Raw genomic sequence first — 20474 nt, 5'->3', positions numbered from 1 at the left:
CCCCTAAAACTACATTGTGAATTCTATCAAGTTAGAAGAAATGAGCCTTTTTATAGAGTCATAAATATTTTTCTACAAGAAAAAAGACTATCCAAATATGGAGACTTTGTGTTTTCTTTTAGGAAAAGAAAAATCTAATTATACTAGAAAAGTTAGGACAAACACCAAACAATTCTCCCCCTTGACCTGAATTTCTGATAAAATAAATTTATTTTACCTTCTTCACATAATTTTCAACGGGTTGCATCTCCTCTGCAAAATCTATGTCTCGCGCAAAGAACCCCTCTAAAAAATTTCTCCAACAAAAATATTCTTCATTACTGTCACATAGGTTGCGACTAGAACTAAACCCGCCAAGATGAACAACCATTTTTAACCTCATTCTGATATCACTTGCTATGACGGAAGGACGCAAATCCGAAAATAGAGAAAATAAAGAATACCAAATTTAACGTAGAGAAACCCTTCAAATCAAAGGTAACAATCACAGGATTGCCGAGATCAAAATTGCTCATTGGTAGTGTCTTTGAAAGGCATTTTGTCACGATCTTGACCCACCATGATTAGCACCCACACTAACCTTCCGATGGGAGAACCATTACTACAGCCCAACTCACAACTTTCATGAAAAAATAAGCAGTTTAAAGATGCGGAAGCATATTTAACAAATAATTACTACTGAGTTCCCATAAACTCAGAAATATCTAGTCATCAACACAAAACATGCGGTATTTAACTCCTACGAACTGAAAGTCGAATGTACCAAAACTCTAGCAAATTATCAAGTCTAGGAAAGGGAATGCAATCCATTTGCCACAACCCCAACCCGCCGTGACTAGCACTCACACTAACCCTCCAATGGAAAAATCATTATTACAGCCCAACTAACAACAATAGCAAGGTATATAAAAATTTAAAGATGCTGAAGCAGATTTAATCAACAAAATATAGTCTGAGTTCCCATAAACTCAGAATCATCTAGTTATCAACCCCAAAACAACGGAAGTAAAATCATCCTAGGAACTAAAAGTCAATCGTACCAAACCTCTAAAGAACTAACAAGTCTAGAAAGAAAAAGAGACGCAACCCCGAAAGAAACATAACCATAGTGCCGAAAGCTTAAGTCCCGGAAGAAGGACTAAAAATAAAAGAGAGTCCACAAGGGCCTGAAAGGTCTAGTTCACCCTTGAACTCGAACAACTTTCACTCCTCTAAGCGAGGTCTCTCCCCAGCCGGCTGAATATGCCCTGTACAAAACAAAGACAGCAAGTGTTGTATCAGTACACAAAATCAACGGTGTACTGGTAGGATCACGCGGCTAGCCAGTAAGCAGATCATGGACAAGTAAACTCAACACAATAAGCACATATATAGAATAACTTAACTATTTTCATTCCAAACAATAATCAGCAAGATCACAGTTCAACAACCTCAATATCATGTAACTTCACATAAGGATCCTCTCATTAGACTTTCAAACACTTAATTCATGTCGGAACGTGACACACGATTAAAATATATGTGTCGGAACGTGACACCCGATCCAAATATATGTCCGAATATGACACCCAATCCGATTATATGTCGGAACGTGACACCCGATCCAAACATACAAGCAATCACAATTTCACAATCATAGTCAACATTTTACCACCAAGAACAGGTTCATCATAAAACAGACCAGTAAGTGATCATTTCACATAAAATCTAGCATGTTCCCTATTCATATACACATATGCATACCATGAAGCAATTTAAAAAGTACATGAAACATATACGGGAAACAAAAATATCACCTACCTCAAATTCGAGCTTCAACCACTCAAAGATGCAATAGCCTTCCCTTTTCACGTTCGTTCTGTTTGTTCTTGATCTAAAAACAACAATACATACAAAGGATTAATATAATGGTCTACCTTAGTCGAATTATAGTACAATTCCCCTCTTAGACCAACCCATGATCCTAAACCCCACCTAGGGCTAATTCTCATCATTACCTACAGGCCAAAAACCTCTCGCAATGACCACCCATCCTAGTTTATGGGTCTTAGGAATTGAATGATGAATTTACAAAGTAGAAATCTTACCTTAAGCGTGGAAATCTATGGAAAATGATAAAAATCATCATAGGTCGCCTCCTAACGTCTTAAGAATAGTGTTGCAAAAAAATATCGTTTTGGGTTTTTACCCCGTCTTTAAGTCGCTACTGTCCCATCACAGCGAGACCATCCTGCTTTGGCAAAAATAATCCCGCTCTAGCGGAAATAATCCCTCTCTGGCGGGATTTGCAGAGATAGTGAGTTTGGGACTTGAGCTCCAACCTCCCATTTTACAACACACTCATATCCATGGCCTCTTAAATCATACCTTTCCCGCCAAGTCCAATTTTAAGAGTTTTACTCACCCGAATGCGATTCCTCGAAGCCATAAATGCTCCATATCATCTTGGCAGCTAACTAAATCAGATTACTGATTCGATCCTCCACCTATCACAAGGTTAATCCAAACCTCGCCTAACTCAAAATTCATCCAAGTCTAGCTTAAGCTCAAATTTTCCAAAATTACTACTCGAAGTTCTGTCCCAAATTCCTTCTCCATTATCCCATTCATAACGACGTGGTCAGTCTTACACCTAACAAGTCATAAAATAAACAGTGTTTAAAATCAATCCTTGAAAGAAGGACTAGAGTAAGAAGAGTCCACTGTAGCCTGGAGAAATGGCTCACCCTTAGACTCTGGTAGCTAACGGTCTTCTATGAGAGGTCACTCCGCAGCTGGTTGAATATGCCATGTACTCAAACAAGGCAAAGCAAGTGTAGTATCAATTTACAAAAATAACAGTGTACTGGTAGGATCACGCGGCTAGCCAGTAAATGAGTCATGCAAAAGTAAATACTGCACAATAAGTACATATATACAGAACAGACCTAACCAAAATCATCTCCTAACTAGTAATAAACATTATCACAGTTCATCATTCTCAATATCATGCAATTTCACTTTCATGTAAGGGTCCTCTCATGGGATTTGCAACCACGTGTTTATGTGTCGGAACGTGACACCCGGTTCAAGGTTGTATCGGAATGTGACACCCGATCCAAATGTGTGTCGAAACGTGACACCCGATCCAAGCATACAATTCAGCCACAATCACATTAGGGGTGCATATCGATCGGTTCAGTTCTGTTTTGGAATTTATCGATTTTAGTTATCGCTTATCGGTTTGTAATCATGATAAACTGTTATCGAACCATTAAGATATCAGTTTATCGGTTATTGATTTATCGGTTATTGTTCATTATCGGTTCGATTATTGGGTTAACTGTTAACATTTCACACAATTTTCATTGAGAAATACTTATGGAGTAATCACTAATAAACAGTAAGCAGTAGTCCGTAGTCACTGATAGATAAGGGATGGGGGTAAACCATTGCAACATTACTAATGAAAATCATTAATGATCATACGAGGCCATTACTAATAAAAACTTATTCACTGCAGATTGCAGTTTTGCACTATTGCAGCAGGCATATCTTAGTGACTCACTGTCTTTGAGAAGATAAAAACAAAGACTTAAGTAAGTTCTGTTGTGCATCCATCTTAAGTACTCATTTGAAAGAAAATAACTTGGTGGATACAAAAGGGAAAAAATAGGAGTAATAGGTCTTGGTGGACTTGGACGTGTGGCTGTTAAATTTGGAAAAGCATTTGGAATCATGTGAATGTCATTAGCACATCTCCATCCAAAGAAGAAGAAGCCAAACACAACTTAGGTGCTGATGATTTCATATTAAGTACTAATCCCAAACAAATAGTGGTTTGTTCTCATGACACTCCATCTTTTTCATTATTTCAATATATTCAAATATAAAAGAATATTTTTGCATTTTAATGTATATATTGCAGGAAAAGAAAAGGACCCTATACTTTATTTTGGATACGATGTCAGCCACAAGCATGAAAGGAAGCATACAAAGTGTAGTTATCAATCATCATTAACTACAGCTCATGTAACATGGTAGCAAGAACAATTATATAGTGAAGATGCAAAGGGAGTTGAATAATTAACTTACCAAAGTTTCATCTCTTAACATACTACCATTCTAGATGTCATCACTGCTAGGATCTTTTCTAAGTTTGGCCAAATCAGAGTTCTGGCGTGAGAACTGGACTGCAGCGTCGTCGGCGTAACAGTCTGAGAGACAGTGATGACTGCTGCGGTTGCGCAGCTTTAGTCAAATTTTGAGTGTAAACCCTAAGGTCCTAAGGCGGTAACTGCCTAACTGGTTGTAAGGACTAAGGCTTAATAGTTAATACTTATTAGTTATTACTTAATAGCTAATTATTTAATATTTTAATTAGTTTTTTATCGGGTTATCAGGTGATCCGATTAGAAATATGGCAAAACCGACACCCGATCCGATAAATTGATAAGTCTTTTGTAGTAAACCGAGACCCGAACCATTAATCCAATAACTAAATTAGTTGTTCGAATTATTGGTTCCGATTTGGTTTTGAAGAGCCCTAATCATAGTGAATACTCAAACTATCATAGCTACCAAGTATGGGTTCATTACACGTCATGGCCAATAAGTAATCATTTCACACAAATCATTGCATGTTTCCCTATTCATATACACATATGCATATAGTAGAGTAATTTAGCAAGTATATTAATAACATACAGGAAATCCATCACATACCTCGAAATCAAGCTTGACAACCCTAAAGTGCAGGAGCTTTCTCTTTTCGGATTCGTTCAGCTTGTACTTGGTCTAAAGACAGTAAATACATACAAAGGATCAATATAATGATCTAATTTACACGAATTTAGCATAATTCCCCTTCTTAGACCAACCCATGATCCTAACCTCCATCAAGGGCTATTTTCCACCATTAGTTTCTGACCAAAACCTTCCCCCAATGACCACCAATCATAATTTCTAGGTTCTAGGAATCAAAATATGAATTAAGGGAGTGATTTACTTACCTTTGACACAAACTATGGTGGAAACCAGCAAGAATTCACCATGTGTCGCTTTTGGTCTCTTAAGAACGAAGTGGGAATGAATAAATCCGTTCTGGGACTTTTTTCCAACTTAAGTCATGTTCTGTCCCACCACAGCGGGACCATCCCGCTCTGGCGGCCCTACCTTGGCGGAACTATTCCCGCTCTGGCGAGATATGCGGAGATAGTGAGCTCATAAAGAGTCTCCAAGTCTCTCATATCACAACATACCCTCACCCTAAGACGCCTTAAAATATACCTTCCATGCCAAATCCAATTTCGGGAATTTTACTCGCCCGATTGTGATTCTGTAAAGTCATACAGTCTTCATATTGTCTTGGCTATCAGCTAACCAAATCAAATTAAAGACTCAATCCTCCATCCAAATCCAAATGACCCTAGATTTTCCCTAACTCAGAATTCGTTCAAGTCTGGCCTAGGCTCAATTTTTCCAAAATCACTACCCAAACTTTTCTGGCCCGAATTCCTTCCCTATTGGCTTATCCGTAACGACGGAGGCAGGTCGTTACACAGTAGTCACATAAAAAGGGGGTTTGACAGAGCTTTCAACAAGAGATAAGAAAGAAGGAAAGGGTGTTTTCCGCAACAGTTTTTCCTCTCCGATGGTACAGATTGCCACTATCAAAGCCGGCTACATAAGATGTAACACTCACAGCTCTCGTGCTCTATCTTTGAGCTTGTGCACCACGCCGCCACGATGTCGACTGATGGTTAGGCTATACCATTGTCGGTTTGCACACCATGACTTTTCATCACTTCCTACTCAAGATGGATAGTCTTGTTGTTAGTAAAAAAAACTATACATTTGGCTTTTTTTGAACGAAGTTGATGATCTATCAGTGATCTTGAAATTCATTTGTTTGTTGGCCTGATTCGGTGATTAATTTATGTGACGCACGAGGTACTTTTTTACTAATTTTTTTTATTCCATATTTTTCGATTTTGTCTGATTAGGATCAATTACATTGAATACAAAATTGATTTATTTGTTCTTTTTTCTCTTGTCCAACATACCGGCAAAAATTCGTACTGTCCACACTCTCTTCCCGTCTTTTAAGCTATGGCAAATGCCACTGCAAATTCTTACCAACTATCCAATTTCTTCTACTAAAAATACAAATAAAAACACACATGCTTTTAAATATACACATTTGTTTGCTTTACTTTTTGAATTAACCCTCAGGTCCAGCTTGGTAATATCACTGATGATTAGAAAGTTACATTTGCGGTTATAGTTGACGGGTCACAAATTATGATACAATGATCAGGAAACAAATATTGACCACTTTCTAGCAAAAAAAAAAAAAAACATCAGGGAAACCTTGGGGGCTGCACTGTTTTCCTACTGAACGTTCTAATTAAACACAATGAAATCATGCAATGAACATTCTACTTAAACACCGTGAAATTAAGTGATGCACTTATCTTCTACAGTTGATACTTATTGGCAGTAGTGTGCTGTGCACATGGTTTGGTGCTGTGCACATGGTGCAATTAGTTAGTAGTTGGTTGTCTAGTAATTAGTTAGTTAGTTATTAGTGTAGGTCCCACACTAATTAATCCATTAGAAAGTTGTTAGAGGATGGTTGTTAAGAGTGTTAGCTAAGTAGTAATTAGCATAAGTAGGTGTAGTGTAGTACAGCTGTCTTCTTCTTCTACACAGTTGAAAGAAATCAAAAATCCCCAAATTTTCTCTCAGTCATTCTTCAGCTTAGCCAATATACTCATCACAATAATACTCATGGATATAGAAACTCAGACGGTGGCTTCACTGCTCCAACTTCAACAAACAGGATTAGATGCCTCAACCGTCACTTTATCGCTTGTCATTGAAAGTTATTGAGCCCCGTCTTTTGCTGCTATGCAAAATGCTACTGTCAAATCCTACGTACACTCTATCCAGGTACGCTCCTTTATCAACATACTCCGTGTTCACACAATTTCTACATGTTTCTACCCACCAACTTAACCTTAAAAGATGACTTGGCTCTTACTACGCACTGTAATGTTTATTTCTAATAAATAACTTGCTTACAGCTCCAAAGTGCGAGTTCGTTTCTGCCTGTAATGGACCTTGCCCCTCAAGAGAATAACCGTAATTGTTATGGCGTACGTACATAATTTTGTCTAACAAATATTGCCCTTTCATCATCTTTTATGTATCAATAATAATTAACAAGCTTGATCGCTGAAAGAGTTGCCCGGTTCATATTTAGATAGTATAGGAAAAAACAAAATGAAAGAAATAAAGCATCTCCCTGTTCCTCTCACTTGTGATTTCTTCTTTCTTTGAATCAGCAACTTTGCGTGGGATATAGCTTTGTCAGTCTTAAGTTCACGCTATCCATTTTCAATAACTTTCTGTTGAGAGGGAAGCCAAAGTAAGTTCTGTGAACTTTTTAGTAGTTAGCTCAGTAAGCAGAAAAGTGTCGCCAGCCGCCACACTCGCTAAGGATCATCCAGAGCTTATGCATTCCCCCTTTGCACTCACTTTCCTTTACTTTTGTCACATGTAAGTCTCCCATTACTCTGTACTACGACTTCTACCGTCATCCTAATGATCCCCCACCCTGTCAATGCTTAAACAAGAAAGGAACGGTGCACTGCTACTCTAACATGACACCGTTTACGTCTCTGAAAGAGTTGTCCGGGGCATATATATAAAGTATAGGAAAAAAAAGATAAATGACAGAAATAAAGCATCTTCAGCTCCTCTAACTTGTGATCCTAATGATCCCCCTTGTCATCTCTAAAATAAAAAGTAATGGGGCACCACTACTTTAACATGACACAATTTTTTATTGTTCAAATGTTAAGCTATTCCCCATCTCTCCCGAAATTCCCTATACAATATACTTTACCGTAGCCTTTACTTTGATATAGTTTCTTTCGACATCTACCATTTACCTTCCTACCAAATTCTGCAACTAAAAAAACAACCCAACGCACCAACTTTGTAGAGTTACATGTCTTACCTGTTATTTCATTATGTCCATCTTTGTTTACTGTACTTCATCTCTTGACCACGATTTAGAATTGCTCCATAAAATTCCATAAGTTGTGCTCTATTGCCTTAGAAGCTTTGCATCCTGCCTTTGACACCTAAACCCTCCAAAATGTCACGTAAAATTGTAAATTAGACCATGCACTTATTTTACCCAACACAATTGACATTCCATTTTTTAATTGATACATCAACTAAACTACCTGCAACGCCTCGCCCCCAACATTTCATTTATTAAAATACAGAATTAACATTTCACAATGTCGCACGTTCAGATAACTCAAAATACAAATGAGGATTCGTGATGGATATGGAATGTGAATGCCGCTGAACATAACCACAGCTCATGTTCTATACGGCAAATTCAATCCAGCAAATTATGAATCTGTTACAATACATACATTACAGGCAAGTAGTTTATACAATTAAAACTATATAACAGATACTAAGAACTAACCTACCGAATGATCAGGGGAAAACTTAATGAGGATGATATGCAAAATGCCTGGACATGAATTGGAGGTTAGTTAACTCTACAAAGAAAATTATCTTTAGCGGAAATTAATCAATGACAATAGCTTAATAGCCGCTAAATATGTCTTTTTAGAGGCAATTAGCAATCTTTGTAAATATCTCTAAAGCCTATAGCAACAATGGATCCAATGACAATCAACTAATGCCGGTAAAAGTTTTAACACTCTTTGTTAATGTACATATTTATTGCAGCTAAGAGCTGTTTTTGTTGTTGTGTAAGGACACTTGGATTATCGCTGTCAGATTTCTCTATCCTAGTATGTGTTTGGGGGGAATTTGACCTTGGAAGCCTCTTTAGTTTGGGCAGGTCAGTTTGTCCAGGGTGAAAAACTGATGTTGCGGGGCAAATTTCATGACTTGGTACAACACGAGAGAGCTGTGGTAGGCTCAACTTTAAGGGAAAGAAGCAACTTAACCACTAAGACAATGAAGGAAAAGGAAATAGGGGTTGGCATATAAGCTGATAAAAACACGGGATACGGGAAATAGTTCATACTGAATGATTTCACTTTCACTTCAGAGTATATGGTAGTTATGCTTAACAATTTAATGGGAATTCCTTTAGTTGTTGGTGTGGTCTCTTTTATTTCTTGATGTGCAAATATTTTTTAATTTGGATAGTCTAGAACAAGTGAAGTTGTGCTTATGATGAATAGGTACGTAGTTGTCTATTGAGGAAAAAGAAACTTTGAGTTGATTCATGAGGGTTGAAGATACTCAGAGCTCCGGGCAGAGGCACCAGTACCTCTTCCAACACTACCAAGAATGCCGAACCAATAGAAGATCAACCTGTGCAGCTTGATATTGATATTGGTAGTAGATATTATAGACCTGATGAGGTGATACCTCAAAGACAATGACACGCTTCACTACAAGGCGATAACTCAAAGAAGAAGAAGATTAACATAGACAAATTATGTAACAGAAAAGGACAGGTGCAGAATAGTTTCTTCTAAAATTAAGACGAGGTTACCTTTTCAAAGACTTGTGAAGATTTCTTTTCTTCTTTGACAGTTATATTCCTCTGAGCCGTTTCACAGGACGCCTCCCAACTTCGAAGGTCCTGATCCAGAACCAAAATCGACCGACAATTCTCTTATGTCTCTTCATAGAGAAACAGAGCTAACACAAACTGAGAGTTGTATAACTTGGTCTACATGTTGTTAAGCATGTTAATGTTGCAAGTTAGAATAAAGAACATGTTACTCAATATATATCTCTTCTTGGAACGGTTAAATCAAAAACACCAAGAATGTGGACGTAATTTGCTATATTTTTGTAAATTAGAAATGTCTCAAATGATGCTTGGTCAACATGTTGTTCAACCTATTTACATTGCAAGTTAAAATAAAGAATAAGTTATTCAATGTCTTACTTGGAACGATTAATCAAAGACACTCAGAATGGGGACAAAGTGGGGCAAACTTTAAACCAAATTGGGGTAACAACTACACTAAAATCAATAAGATGTGACCTGGGGTAGTTCGATCCCACACAAAGCGCGACAATTTACCTAGTTCAGTTTTATATGGTGTAATTAATCAAAAATGTCATAGTTTGATATCTTTTAAACAACTTAGTTTATCTATGTAATTGTTCCATCTTTAAGCTGGGAAAACTGGAAATTATCTGTGTGATTTGGTAATAAAATCATTACATTTAGAGACTTGTTCTTGTCAATCAATCTTTTACCAAAAAAATCAGAAGAATAGTTACAATGTCAAACCCATGGAATAACATAAAAATGACATAAATACACAATCTGTATGCTCTCATGTAAGAAATATAGCCATGAGATGCATGCCATCAACAAACCAGGGCAATCAGAAAAAGAAAAAACTCAAGATTTACAGACATGTTTCTTCTATTTCCATGGAAGGTCTTTCAAAGCAGGTCGCTTCTCAGGCCTTACAGCTGTTAAAGTGCCGATATCTCCCTTAACACTTGGAGCATTTTCCTTCATGTCAGCTATCTGAGTTAGTTTGTTGGGGGTTCCATGTATCAGAATGCTTCTGGCATTCTTCTTTTTCACAGTGGAGTTCAAGTGCTTGGCAAAAGAAGTTTTAACCACACCTGCTGCTGGCGTTAAAGGTACTTTCTTTTCAGCCAACTCATCCTTGTTCTCAAACATCAATGTATCTTCACCAGCAATGCCTAAATGAGACAACAAATCCATAATTAGTATAGTCAAACCTAAAATTTCGAAATTTATCAGACAAATCCAGTGGATCAGCCAGCCTTGTTTACCTTTCTTGATAAAGCTAATGTTTTCACGAGATTTTGAAGAGGGTGATAATAACACTGCTTCTGTTGATTCATGCTCCTTTATATCAAAAGAATCCTCATCTTGTTGTTTAGCTGCACTGGAAATCCCCTGATCACTTCCACTCTGAGGCTCTTCAGATAATGCTGAATGGGTTTTATTGTCACTCTCTCCTGCGAATATTCCAGGCAGGTCCATTTTTGTGGTGAGACCTGAAGCGTTAACATTCATAGATGTGCTCTCATTTGATTCAAAAATAACAAGTCTGTCTCCCTCAGCAGCAAGATCATCTTCCTTAGAAACATGTTCACATTCATTTGTGGAAGCCGTAAACTCCTCAGTGGTCGAAACATTTTCTTTCACATAATGTTCTGGAAAGTGGAACTGCTCATCAGCATGCAAAACTATTGAATTTTTTTTTGCAAATTTATCATCATTGGGAATATTCTGTAGGAAAGCATTACTGATATTTCTCACTTCTAATTTTTGTACTTTATCTCCCTCAGTCTCTTCTACTCTGATGATAATCGTTTCCTGACTTCTTAATGCAGTGGATTCAGCATCAAATTCAAGAATTCCACTTTCTGAAATTCATTACTAAAATATATTAGTAAAACAAAACAATTCAAGATAATTGGAAGTTCAGAATCACAAATTTTTCATATAGTTGCCTCTTAGGTTAAGAAATGGGTAACCTCTACATACAAATTTCATGCACAAAGAAAAGTTTTATTTTTCTTTCTTTGTTGCTCATAGAGACTTAATGAACTCACCAGCACTAACGGAAATGCCATCAGTCTTCCTTGTGCTCTCCTGAGTTATGTTCTCAGTTTTGATATCAGTTAAAGAAATGTTAGGTTGTTGGAAAACTGCATCACATACAGCACCACGTTTTGCTGCTTCATCAGTATCAATTAATCCTTCTTCTAGAGATTCCTGATACGCTACTAGATGATCGTCTTCGTTGCCCTCAGCCAGAGCATCATCTTCTGCGACTTCCCCTTCCTCATGCAAGGGCTCAAACGGGTGGGCATAATCATTTTCTGCAGAATTGGCAATCCAAATTTCAGGTCTATGCATCTATTTAGGGACCTTACAAAATAGAATATGAGAAAAGTGTACGAGTAAATACTATATTCCCTCAATACTTCTAGGATTAGGTACCAATCATTCTAAAGAACTACCTGACAAAATCCGGTACTTCATTTAGTAACAATAATCCCGATAGCACTGCCACCATAATTCAATAGATAAAGAGGGTCTTTGGATAAGTTTATAAGCCGGTCAAAAATTGACTTTTTATGATTGGCACCTAATAACCACTTATAAGCACTTTGATGTTTACCCAAAAGCCATACCGCTGGCCATCCCCAACATATAATTTTTCAGCTTACAAGCACTCTGATTTGACCAAATATTATACTATTTTATCCTTGATATTTATAAATTTCCACTATATAGTGTTCCAAGAAAACTGATTCCAAATGTTTCAAGCATCTGAAAAAATATTTACATATTCTTCCACTGCACTCCATTTAACCATTCCAAATTAATAATTGTACCATTCAAGATTTCATTGTATGATATACTCAGACTTGCAATTAATCACATACACGACATGAATCTACAAGTATATTTTATCATTCTGTGAATCTACAATTATTGCCAAATATATTGAAAAGGAGTAAAAATATTACCTTTCTGCGCCTCCAGTTCTTTCTGTCCGGGAACATTGTCGTCTTTTGTTTGAAACCAATCGAGTGTAGCTTCACCAGCATCATATGTCATTTCACTTAGAAGTTGACGATCTTTGTGCTGTGCAAAATTTTGTTCCTGAGAGTTAAGGAACTTAACACCATCCAGATAATTGAAGATATCTTCCTCACAACCAGGACTTTCCTCCAACTGAAGAGGACATGTACCTTTTGATGGTATAGGAAACAGAGGCCCTCCTTCAAATTGTTCAATCTCCTTGGAGAAATAAGATCTTTTTGTACTATTGGAACCTCCACTAATAATCTCAACAGTAAGTGGTTCTCCAGAAAATTCAAACCCTTGCTCAGGCTGCTTACCAGCCATTTCAGAGGCCATTGCAATCGTTGCTGTCTTCAATTGACAACTAGAAGCTTCACCCAATCTGGAAGGGCTTGTTCTTTTGATTGGGGTCGCAAACTGCAGTTTCAAGTGGTCTTCAGTACCTTCATTAAAAGCATCAGATGTTTTAACGTTCTCGAGACTGCTCTTATTGATATCCGGCATCATTTTCTGTCCAGAAAATCCAACATCATCACATGTAGGCTCTGAAATAATAGGAGAAGTGCTTTCGTTTGCAATTCCAACATAAACATCTTCTTCCAGACCTCTAGAGATATCTCCTCTTTGCAACAAATCCCTGTCAGCCACCGTTTCCTCAATTTTGTATTCCTCTATGTCACCAATTTCCTGAACACAGCTTTCATGTCTTGTATTAATCTCTCTGTCTATAACCATTTCTCCTGACATTGCAACATCTGCTGTCTTAGGTTCTTGAGAAGAAAATAGCAACAAATCCTTGTCAGCCACTGTTTCCTCAATTTTGTGTTCCTCTATGTCAACAACTTCCTGAACATAGCTTTCACGTCTTGTAGTCATCTCTGTGTCACTAACCATTTCCCCCGACTTTGCAACATCTGCCGTCTTAGGTTCTTGAGAAGAAAACTCATCATTCCACAATGGAGTCATGTTTTTAGCTGACGTTGCAGACAGCATATTACCCTGACCTTCATTGTTCTCTTCATCAAGAGCACTGGATTCTTTCATGCACTCAGCAGTTTCTTTGATATTACGTTCTTGAGAAGAAAACTCCTCCTTCTTCAATGGAGTCATGCTTTTAGCTGATGTTACTGAGAGCACATTACCCTGACCTTCATTGTTCTTTTCTTCAAGTGCACTGGATTCTTTCATGCACTCAGCAGTTTCTTTGATCTTCCCAACTTTAATTTGTTCTTCAAAATGTTTGGAATCTACGCTCTCACGCTCGTCCAGATCCATAGCATTCGGATGTGCAACTGGAAAGACTTTGTTACGAGAGAACCCTAGCCCTTGAACACTGCCAGACAAAAAACAATTCTTGGTTTCTGTCTTTCTTGATGTTCCATCCATTTGGTTCAGAGACTGGGTGGTAACAATGGGTGAATCAAACAGCATTTTCAATTGATTTTCTGTGCATCAGGAATTAACGCTATTAATGGACAATAAAGCAGCAAATAGAAGATGATAGGAGATTCATAGTTACTTTATACAGTTTGCGAGATAGTTCAGAACTAACCTTGTTCATTTTCATCACCATAGTTGAAAGCAGTGATATGTGAAGTCTCGGGAGCTACAAGAAATAAGGCTTTGATGTTAGTAGTAGAAGCTTGAGCAAACACAAACTAATTTCATGTTTGAACACTCAGCTTGTGTAAATCCAATATGGTTAAAAGGATAATTTACTACCTTGGTCGACTCCAACAGACCCAGCTTCAGATTCACCAAGATTTCTTTCCACTCCACTGCAAATATAAATTTTCATTTCATGACTCTGGCTGTACTTTCCTTCGCTAGAAGTAGTCTCTTGGTTAGTGCATTTCACAGAGACTGGTGAGGCAAACGAATTCCTTACATGTTCCACTGTTACAATATACATCCCTAACACATTAGAAACGGAAAAAGAAGGGAGGGGGAGGGGGAGAACGTGAAGAACAACTGAAAATCCAGCGGGAAGGCAGAAACTGGTTTTCAAAAGAGACCATGTCAAAAGAAAGGAAATTCAGAACCAACCTTGCTTGTTCTCAATCAAACCCCTCACAGATTCACTTAAATTTTCTTTTCCGCTTGAGCCAAGTCCTTCTCTCTTGGTCATTGCTTCTCCACTCAATTGACTTTGAAAAAGGTAGTGTTGGTGTACAACAGATTGTGAAACAGCAGAGGGCGTAGCAAACAAGCCTTTAAGAACTTCCCCCACTGCATCAAGTTAGACATGCTTTGTGAAGTTTTACAAAATCATTACCATTGCTAGCAGATGATTCAGCTGCATGTCCAAATATACTTACAAAGTGATAAGCATATATGGTCAAAGTAAGAGAAAATTGATGGTTTGAAAAGTAAAGGGGGAAAAGAGATTTACTGGCATGTTAACGAACAACCTAAATTTTGAAATCCTACGGCTTCAACTAAGAATATAAACCAAGCAATAAAATGACTCGGACCATAATTAAGGAAGGAATACTAACTGTTCTCATTTTCATGGCAACTGTGCTTGTATTGACTGCTACCGGCTGCTATTTCTACCTTGCTGCTTCTACTACCAAATGGTGTGGCAAACAAATTTTTCAAATATTCTCCTGTACATAGCATGATCGAGCTGTAAGTAACATATACTCTTTGGGGAAGAAGAAGAAAAAAAAGTCTAGGACTGACCTTGGCCATGTTCACCACAATCACGGACAGAACTTTGGAGACTTGATGTATCATAACCACTAATGGGAGAAACTGCAGAAATCACAAGGCAAAATGCCGAACAAAACTTTGATTTACAGCAATAAATTGCAAAATGTAAATGTAAAAAGAAGCATTATGAAGCTAACCTTGCCCCTCTCTGTTGAGATCCTCATCCCTTGAATCACCATCCAAAGACGCTTTCTTTTCTTCTTTAGAGTGTGAAACATAACAAGGAGTGGCAAACAAATTTTTAAGTTCTTCGCCTGCTGCATCAAAAAAGGTAGAGAAATGAGCAAATTGCAAAGAACGGGAGGTGAGAAAACCTCAAAACTACCTTTAGGAGGTGAAAGAACCTCATAACTACCTTGCTTCTCTTCATCACTGTCCTCTGAAGAAGTTACATGTAATGCGATGCCATCACCAAGAATACCCGGTTCTGCAACAAAAAGAGATGGTAAATGTATTGTGAAATTCCTAGAATCAGCAAGTAATGAAAAAATGCTGCTTGCCTTGGAGATCTAGAACTGCTTTTATGGGACTTGAAACAGTTTTCTCAGAAGCAGCCGCCTCCAAGTTTGCACATTCTTCTGCATGTATTTCACCTTGACTTGTGAAGGTAGGTGCATCTAGATCATGCTTAGCTTCCACGGGATCAGATTCAGCTTCTGCTTGTTCCATAGGACCAGATTCATCTTCTGCCTCAGAAACTTTAACTTCCATCTCATTGCTCTGATTGAAAGCCCCCAAAGTGTCCAACGAGACATTACTTGACAACCCCGCACCAAACTCTTTTGCATGGTCTGTTACAGTTAGCGCTTGTTCACCATAATTTACACTAACAGAATCATTACATCGACTCTCTGATTGTTCTTTAAAACCAGAATCAAGCTTCTCTTCCATATTATCACTGTGATTTACTGAACAGTCATCAAGAACTTCATTAGATGATCCTGAGTCAAATTCTTCTGCATTATCTGCTGCAATTGTACCATGCTCCAGCTTGTCAGAAGTTATGTCATTTGGGGCTACATCATCAGCCAAAACAGAACTAGGACATAGGCCTTTGCTTTCAGGCTCCCGTTCACCATAAGCTACCCCCTCCTTAACAACACATCCAGACTCTGATTGCTCTTTCAAGCCAGCATCAAGGTTCTCTTCCATATTATCAAGAACTTCATTAGATAAACCTGTGTCAAGTTCTTCTGCATTATCCGCCACAACTGCACCATGCTCCTGTTTGTCAGAAGTTATGTCATTTGGAACTGCATCATCAGCCAAAGATGAGCTAGGACCTAGGCCTTTGCTTGCAGGCTCCTGATCACCATAAGTTATTCCTTCAGTAACAACACATCCAGCCTCCGATTGTTCTTTAAAGCCAGAATCAGGGCTCTCTTCCATATTATCACTCTGGCTTAGTGAACAATTATCAAGAACTTCATCAGATAATCCTTCTGCATTATCTGCTGCTATTGAACCATGCTCCTGTTTGTCAGAGGTTATTTCATTTGGAACAACATCTTCAGCCAAAACTGGACTTGGACATAGATCTTTGCTTGCAGACGCCTCATGATCAAACTGCAAAAGTTCCTCATCTAGGTTCTCCTTGGGTCTAGCTGCAAATACGAAATAATGAATTAGTACTCTTCACGAGAAAATGCATAATGTTACTTATGACCAGATAGACTAACCATTGGAGTTGAATGAATCACTGAATGGATCAGGTGTGGAATTATTTTCAGATGGAGAAGCGCTTGCTTCTACAAGTGGTTCTTCCTCTATCAATTTATCAGCTAGGCTGCTTGACTCAGCAGCTGCATCATCCTTAGTTCCAGAATCAAGGTTCTCTCCCACATTATCACTCTGGCTTAGAGAACAATTATCAAGAACATCAAAAGATAATCCTATGACAAATTCTTCTGCATTATCTGCTGCTATTGCACCAGGCTCCTGTTGGTCAGAAGTTATGTCATTTGGAACTGCATCATCAGCCAAAACAAAGCTAGGACATAGGCCTTTGCTTGCAGGCTCCTCATGGTCAGACTTCAGAAATTCCGCTACTAAATTTTCCTCAGGTCTAGCTGAAAATACGAAATAATGAATTAGCATTCTTCACAAGACAATGCATAATATTAACATAAGACCAGATACACTAACCGTCAGAGTTGAAAGGATCACTGAATGAAAGAGATTTCGATGCGGAGTTGTTTTCAGATTGAGAAGAATTCGCATCTACGAAAGGTCGTTCCTCAATCAATTTGTCAGCTAGGGTGCTCGACTCAGCAGCTGTGTCATCCTTGGTGACAGCAAGAACTATATTGAAATCATCTGGGACAGCTTCTAACTCATTCTGAGATGATCTTGAGAAGCCCGTTGTACCTCGTGACCCTGAGATATTACAATCTATATTGTCTGGTTCTCTGACTATTTCCATGTCCTCAGGCATGGGAACTTCTACGATCACATTAGATCTTTTTAGTCGACCCTGCTGCTTCTTCCCAGCAGTACTTGTCTTTTTAACAACTGCAGCCTTGTCACTTGCTTTTGTACTACTCATGGACTGTTTCGGAGAATCTAAATCTTGCAGGGTGAACTTCTTGGTAGAATCTTTTTCTTGAATAACAGTGCAGTTTCTCTTTGTCAGCTTATTCTCACCTTTTTCCTTCTTATCATCTGAAACAGCTGCAAGAGTATGCCTAGCAGCACTCCTTCCAGAACCTCTCCTCTCTTCTTTCACCACAGAAGTTTCTTCCTGCACTGAACTGTCCAATATCTTGGTGTCTACATTTGCATTAGAAACATTCCCTCTAGAGCTTCTCCCTTCTTCTAATTTATTTTCAGCAATATCACGTTTAGCAAGTACAGGATCTTCCATTTGTTTAGCAAGCCTTTTTGACCGCTTTGATGTCTTCTGGGGTTCTTCTTTTGTCCCTTTACTCCTTATCTCGCCATCCTTAGCATTTAAGTTTCTTTTCTCCTTCACAACCACAACTTCATCACTTCTTACTTTCTCCAACGAAGGAACAACAGATTTGCGCCTATTACTTCTCATAGGAACTTCTCCAGTTTGAAGAACCACTTCAAGAGTCCCTTGAGATTCAGTTGGTCTATCTATTTTATTTTCAGCAATATCATCTTTGGCCAATACTGAATCTGCCACTTGTGTAGCAAGCCTTTTTGACCGCTTCAATGCCTTCTGGGGTTCTTCTTCTGTACCTTTTTGCCTTAGCTCATCATCATTAGCATTTAAGAAATTTCTTTTCTCCTTCTTGGCCGCAACTTCATCACCTCTCAATTTCTCCAAAGGAAAAACAGATTTGCGCCTATCACTTCTTCTAAGAGGAAGATCTATTAGTTCTTCAAGTTGAACAACCACTTGAAGTTTCCCCTTAGATTCAACAATTTTAGTTCCACTTTCCGATGTTGAAGCTTCTACAGTTAAGTTAGACTGATTTCTGGTCGTACCCCTAGTAACCATCTTTTCTTTAGTAACACCATCACTCAACCTTGCTCCCTCCTCATCCTTATTAGCTACCCTTCCAGGCCTCTTCAAAGCCTTTTTGGGTGCCTCCACCACACTATTCTGCTGAGACCTTCTCGTGTTTACTCTGACTTCATCTTTGACAGCTTCAACTGAAGATTCAACAAATTCAGTACAGTTCTTACCCCTTGTCCGGTTCCTTTTGTTAAAGACATTATCCTCAACTGGTTTCAAGTTCCGAGACCTTGTAACCCGAGCTGGCTTCTCCGCAACCTCCTCCCTTACTTCAGCATCAACCTCAATTTGAACAGGCAAGGTCTGATTATGAGCCATAGATTTCCTTCTCGTTACTCTTTTTGTCTCCTTGGCTTTTGTTTCAGACTTTGTGCACTCATCCATTTGACCACCGCTAATGAATGTCACTTTCTTGTCCCTCTTCTCTACCCTACCAATTTCCTTTTCACTTTCGTCTATCTTCAGTTCCTCCTGAGAATCCTCTACACCGTCCTTGGCATTTTTCCGACTTCTTACTCTTCTAGTCATCCGCAAACCATCATTCACGCCCTCGTTTCCTTCCTTGTTCTTCAAAGATCTTCTTGTGGTCACTCCAACTTCATCCTTACTCTCACTCACTGAAATTACACTATCTTTCACATGCCTTGTCTTGCCCTTTTTCTCAGTAACACCATCTTCCATATTCACTCTCTGCGACCTAGTAACCCTAACTGGACTATCCAAAATGCCTACCTTTAATCCATCACTCCTAACGTTCAAGTTGTTCTTGTACAACATTGTCTTCCGCCTCCCTACCCTTTCCCCTCGAGCCGATCTCGTGAACTCGATAATTTCATTATCAGGACTAAACTTCACTTTCTTTACCTTCCTATTTACAACATCAAACTCTCTATCATTCACATTCTCATCCAATATCTTTAAACATGATCGCCCTCGAGTTAAGGGCTTTTCATCATTTACCTGAACATAACCATAAATTTAACCAAAAACACAGAAATTTTCTTGAAACACAGAAAGTAAAATAAAGAAATAAAGATTACCCATTACCTTAAGAAGTGAAGAAAGCTTGTTGGCCATTTCTAAATTGGTTAAATTTGCAGGAATTCCATGTTCCTTGCATAGTGCTTGTAGTTGTTTCCTTTTCATATTTTCAAAATCCATCTCTACATTTTTTCATTCACTAATCAGAAAAAAAGAGGGAAAATGGAAGAGAAAGATCAAACAGTAAAAGAAGATTTGGCAGGAAGATCATACCTGAGATAGAGAATTTTGGTTTTCCTGGTGAAAATTTTGAATTTTTGGGGCACTGTTTGAATTTAATCGAAGGGATAAGGATTTGAAATTTGAATTTGAGGGGATTTCCCGCTCCTCAACGAATACGATACCATCACGTGCAGAAAAGCGCGTTAGGGAAGTTTGCGATGGAGCGTATAAAATGTATGAGCTTTCTTTATCTTTACGATACCATGAATATTTTTTTTATTTTTTTCCGAAATATTTTTTATTATATTTGAAAATCAACGTTTGAATATGGAAAATTACAATTTGAATTTGAAAAATACTTAAAACCTATTTTCACTTTTATAAATTTTTGTTTTTATAAATTTCCTAATTTAAATTATGTTTCATGTTTTTATAAAAAAATATATTCAAATTCTAAATATTTATTACGAAAAGTATGGTCAAACA

The 20474-nt window shown here is 38.0% G+C and overlaps 1 protein-coding gene and 1 long non-coding RNA gene across 5 annotated transcripts; one reads left to right on the top strand and one right to left on the bottom strand.

Moving 5' to 3' along the window:
• The first annotated feature begins 6678 nt into the window (after positions 1 to 6678).
• On the top strand, positions 6679 to 9812 carry LOC129902171 (uncharacterized). Of its 2 annotated transcripts, none has more exons than XR_008770055.1 (2): positions 6679 to 6933; positions 9225 to 9812. It is a non-coding gene; the product is annotated as an uncharacterized LOC129902171 (long non-coding RNA). The 2 variants fall into 2 exon arrangements; XR_008770054.1 differs by lacking the exon at positions 6679 to 6933 and adding an exon at positions 8139 to 8556.
• A 370-nt stretch (positions 9813 to 10182) lies between these two features.
• Positions 10183 to 20141, bottom strand: LOC129902170 (uncharacterized). 3 transcript variants are annotated; one of them, XM_055977243.1, is made up of 16 exons: positions 20040 to 20140; positions 19833 to 19948; positions 17447 to 19745; positions 16981 to 17370; positions 15802 to 16905; positions 15657 to 15728; positions 15439 to 15558; positions 15272 to 15343; positions 15085 to 15195; positions 14633 to 14815; positions 14309 to 14482; positions 14139 to 14192; positions 12529 to 14031; positions 11605 to 11874; positions 10816 to 11415; positions 10183 to 10722 (listed from the first exon to the last, which is right to left on the bottom strand). In XM_055977243.1, the coding sequence occupies exons 2-16, from the start codon at positions 19944 to 19946 to the stop codon at positions 10433 to 10435; spliced, it is 7356 nt and encodes a 2451-aa protein (XP_055833218.1). In that variant the 5' UTR covers positions 19947 to 19948; positions 20040 to 20140; the 3' UTR covers positions 10183 to 10432. The 3 variants fall into 3 exon arrangements, with proteins under 3 accessions (XP_055833218.1, XP_055833219.1, XP_055833221.1); XM_055977244.1 differs by having other exon boundaries at positions 15439 to 15555; XM_055977246.1 differs by lacking the exon at positions 10183 to 10722 and having other exon boundaries at positions 11065 to 11202; positions 11309 to 11415; positions 20040 to 20141.
• Between the last annotated feature and the right edge of the window lie 333 nt (positions 20142 to 20474).

This window comes from Solanum dulcamara, chromosome 9, assembly GCF_947179165.1.
Source record: "Solanum dulcamara chromosome 9, daSolDulc1.2, whole genome shotgun sequence".
NCBI classification, from domain to species: domain Eukaryota; kingdom Viridiplantae; phylum Streptophyta; class Magnoliopsida; order Solanales; family Solanaceae; genus Solanum; species Solanum dulcamara.
The sequence above is the reverse complement of the archived record's forward strand: the minus strand, read 5'-3'. Positions and strand labels throughout refer to the sequence as shown.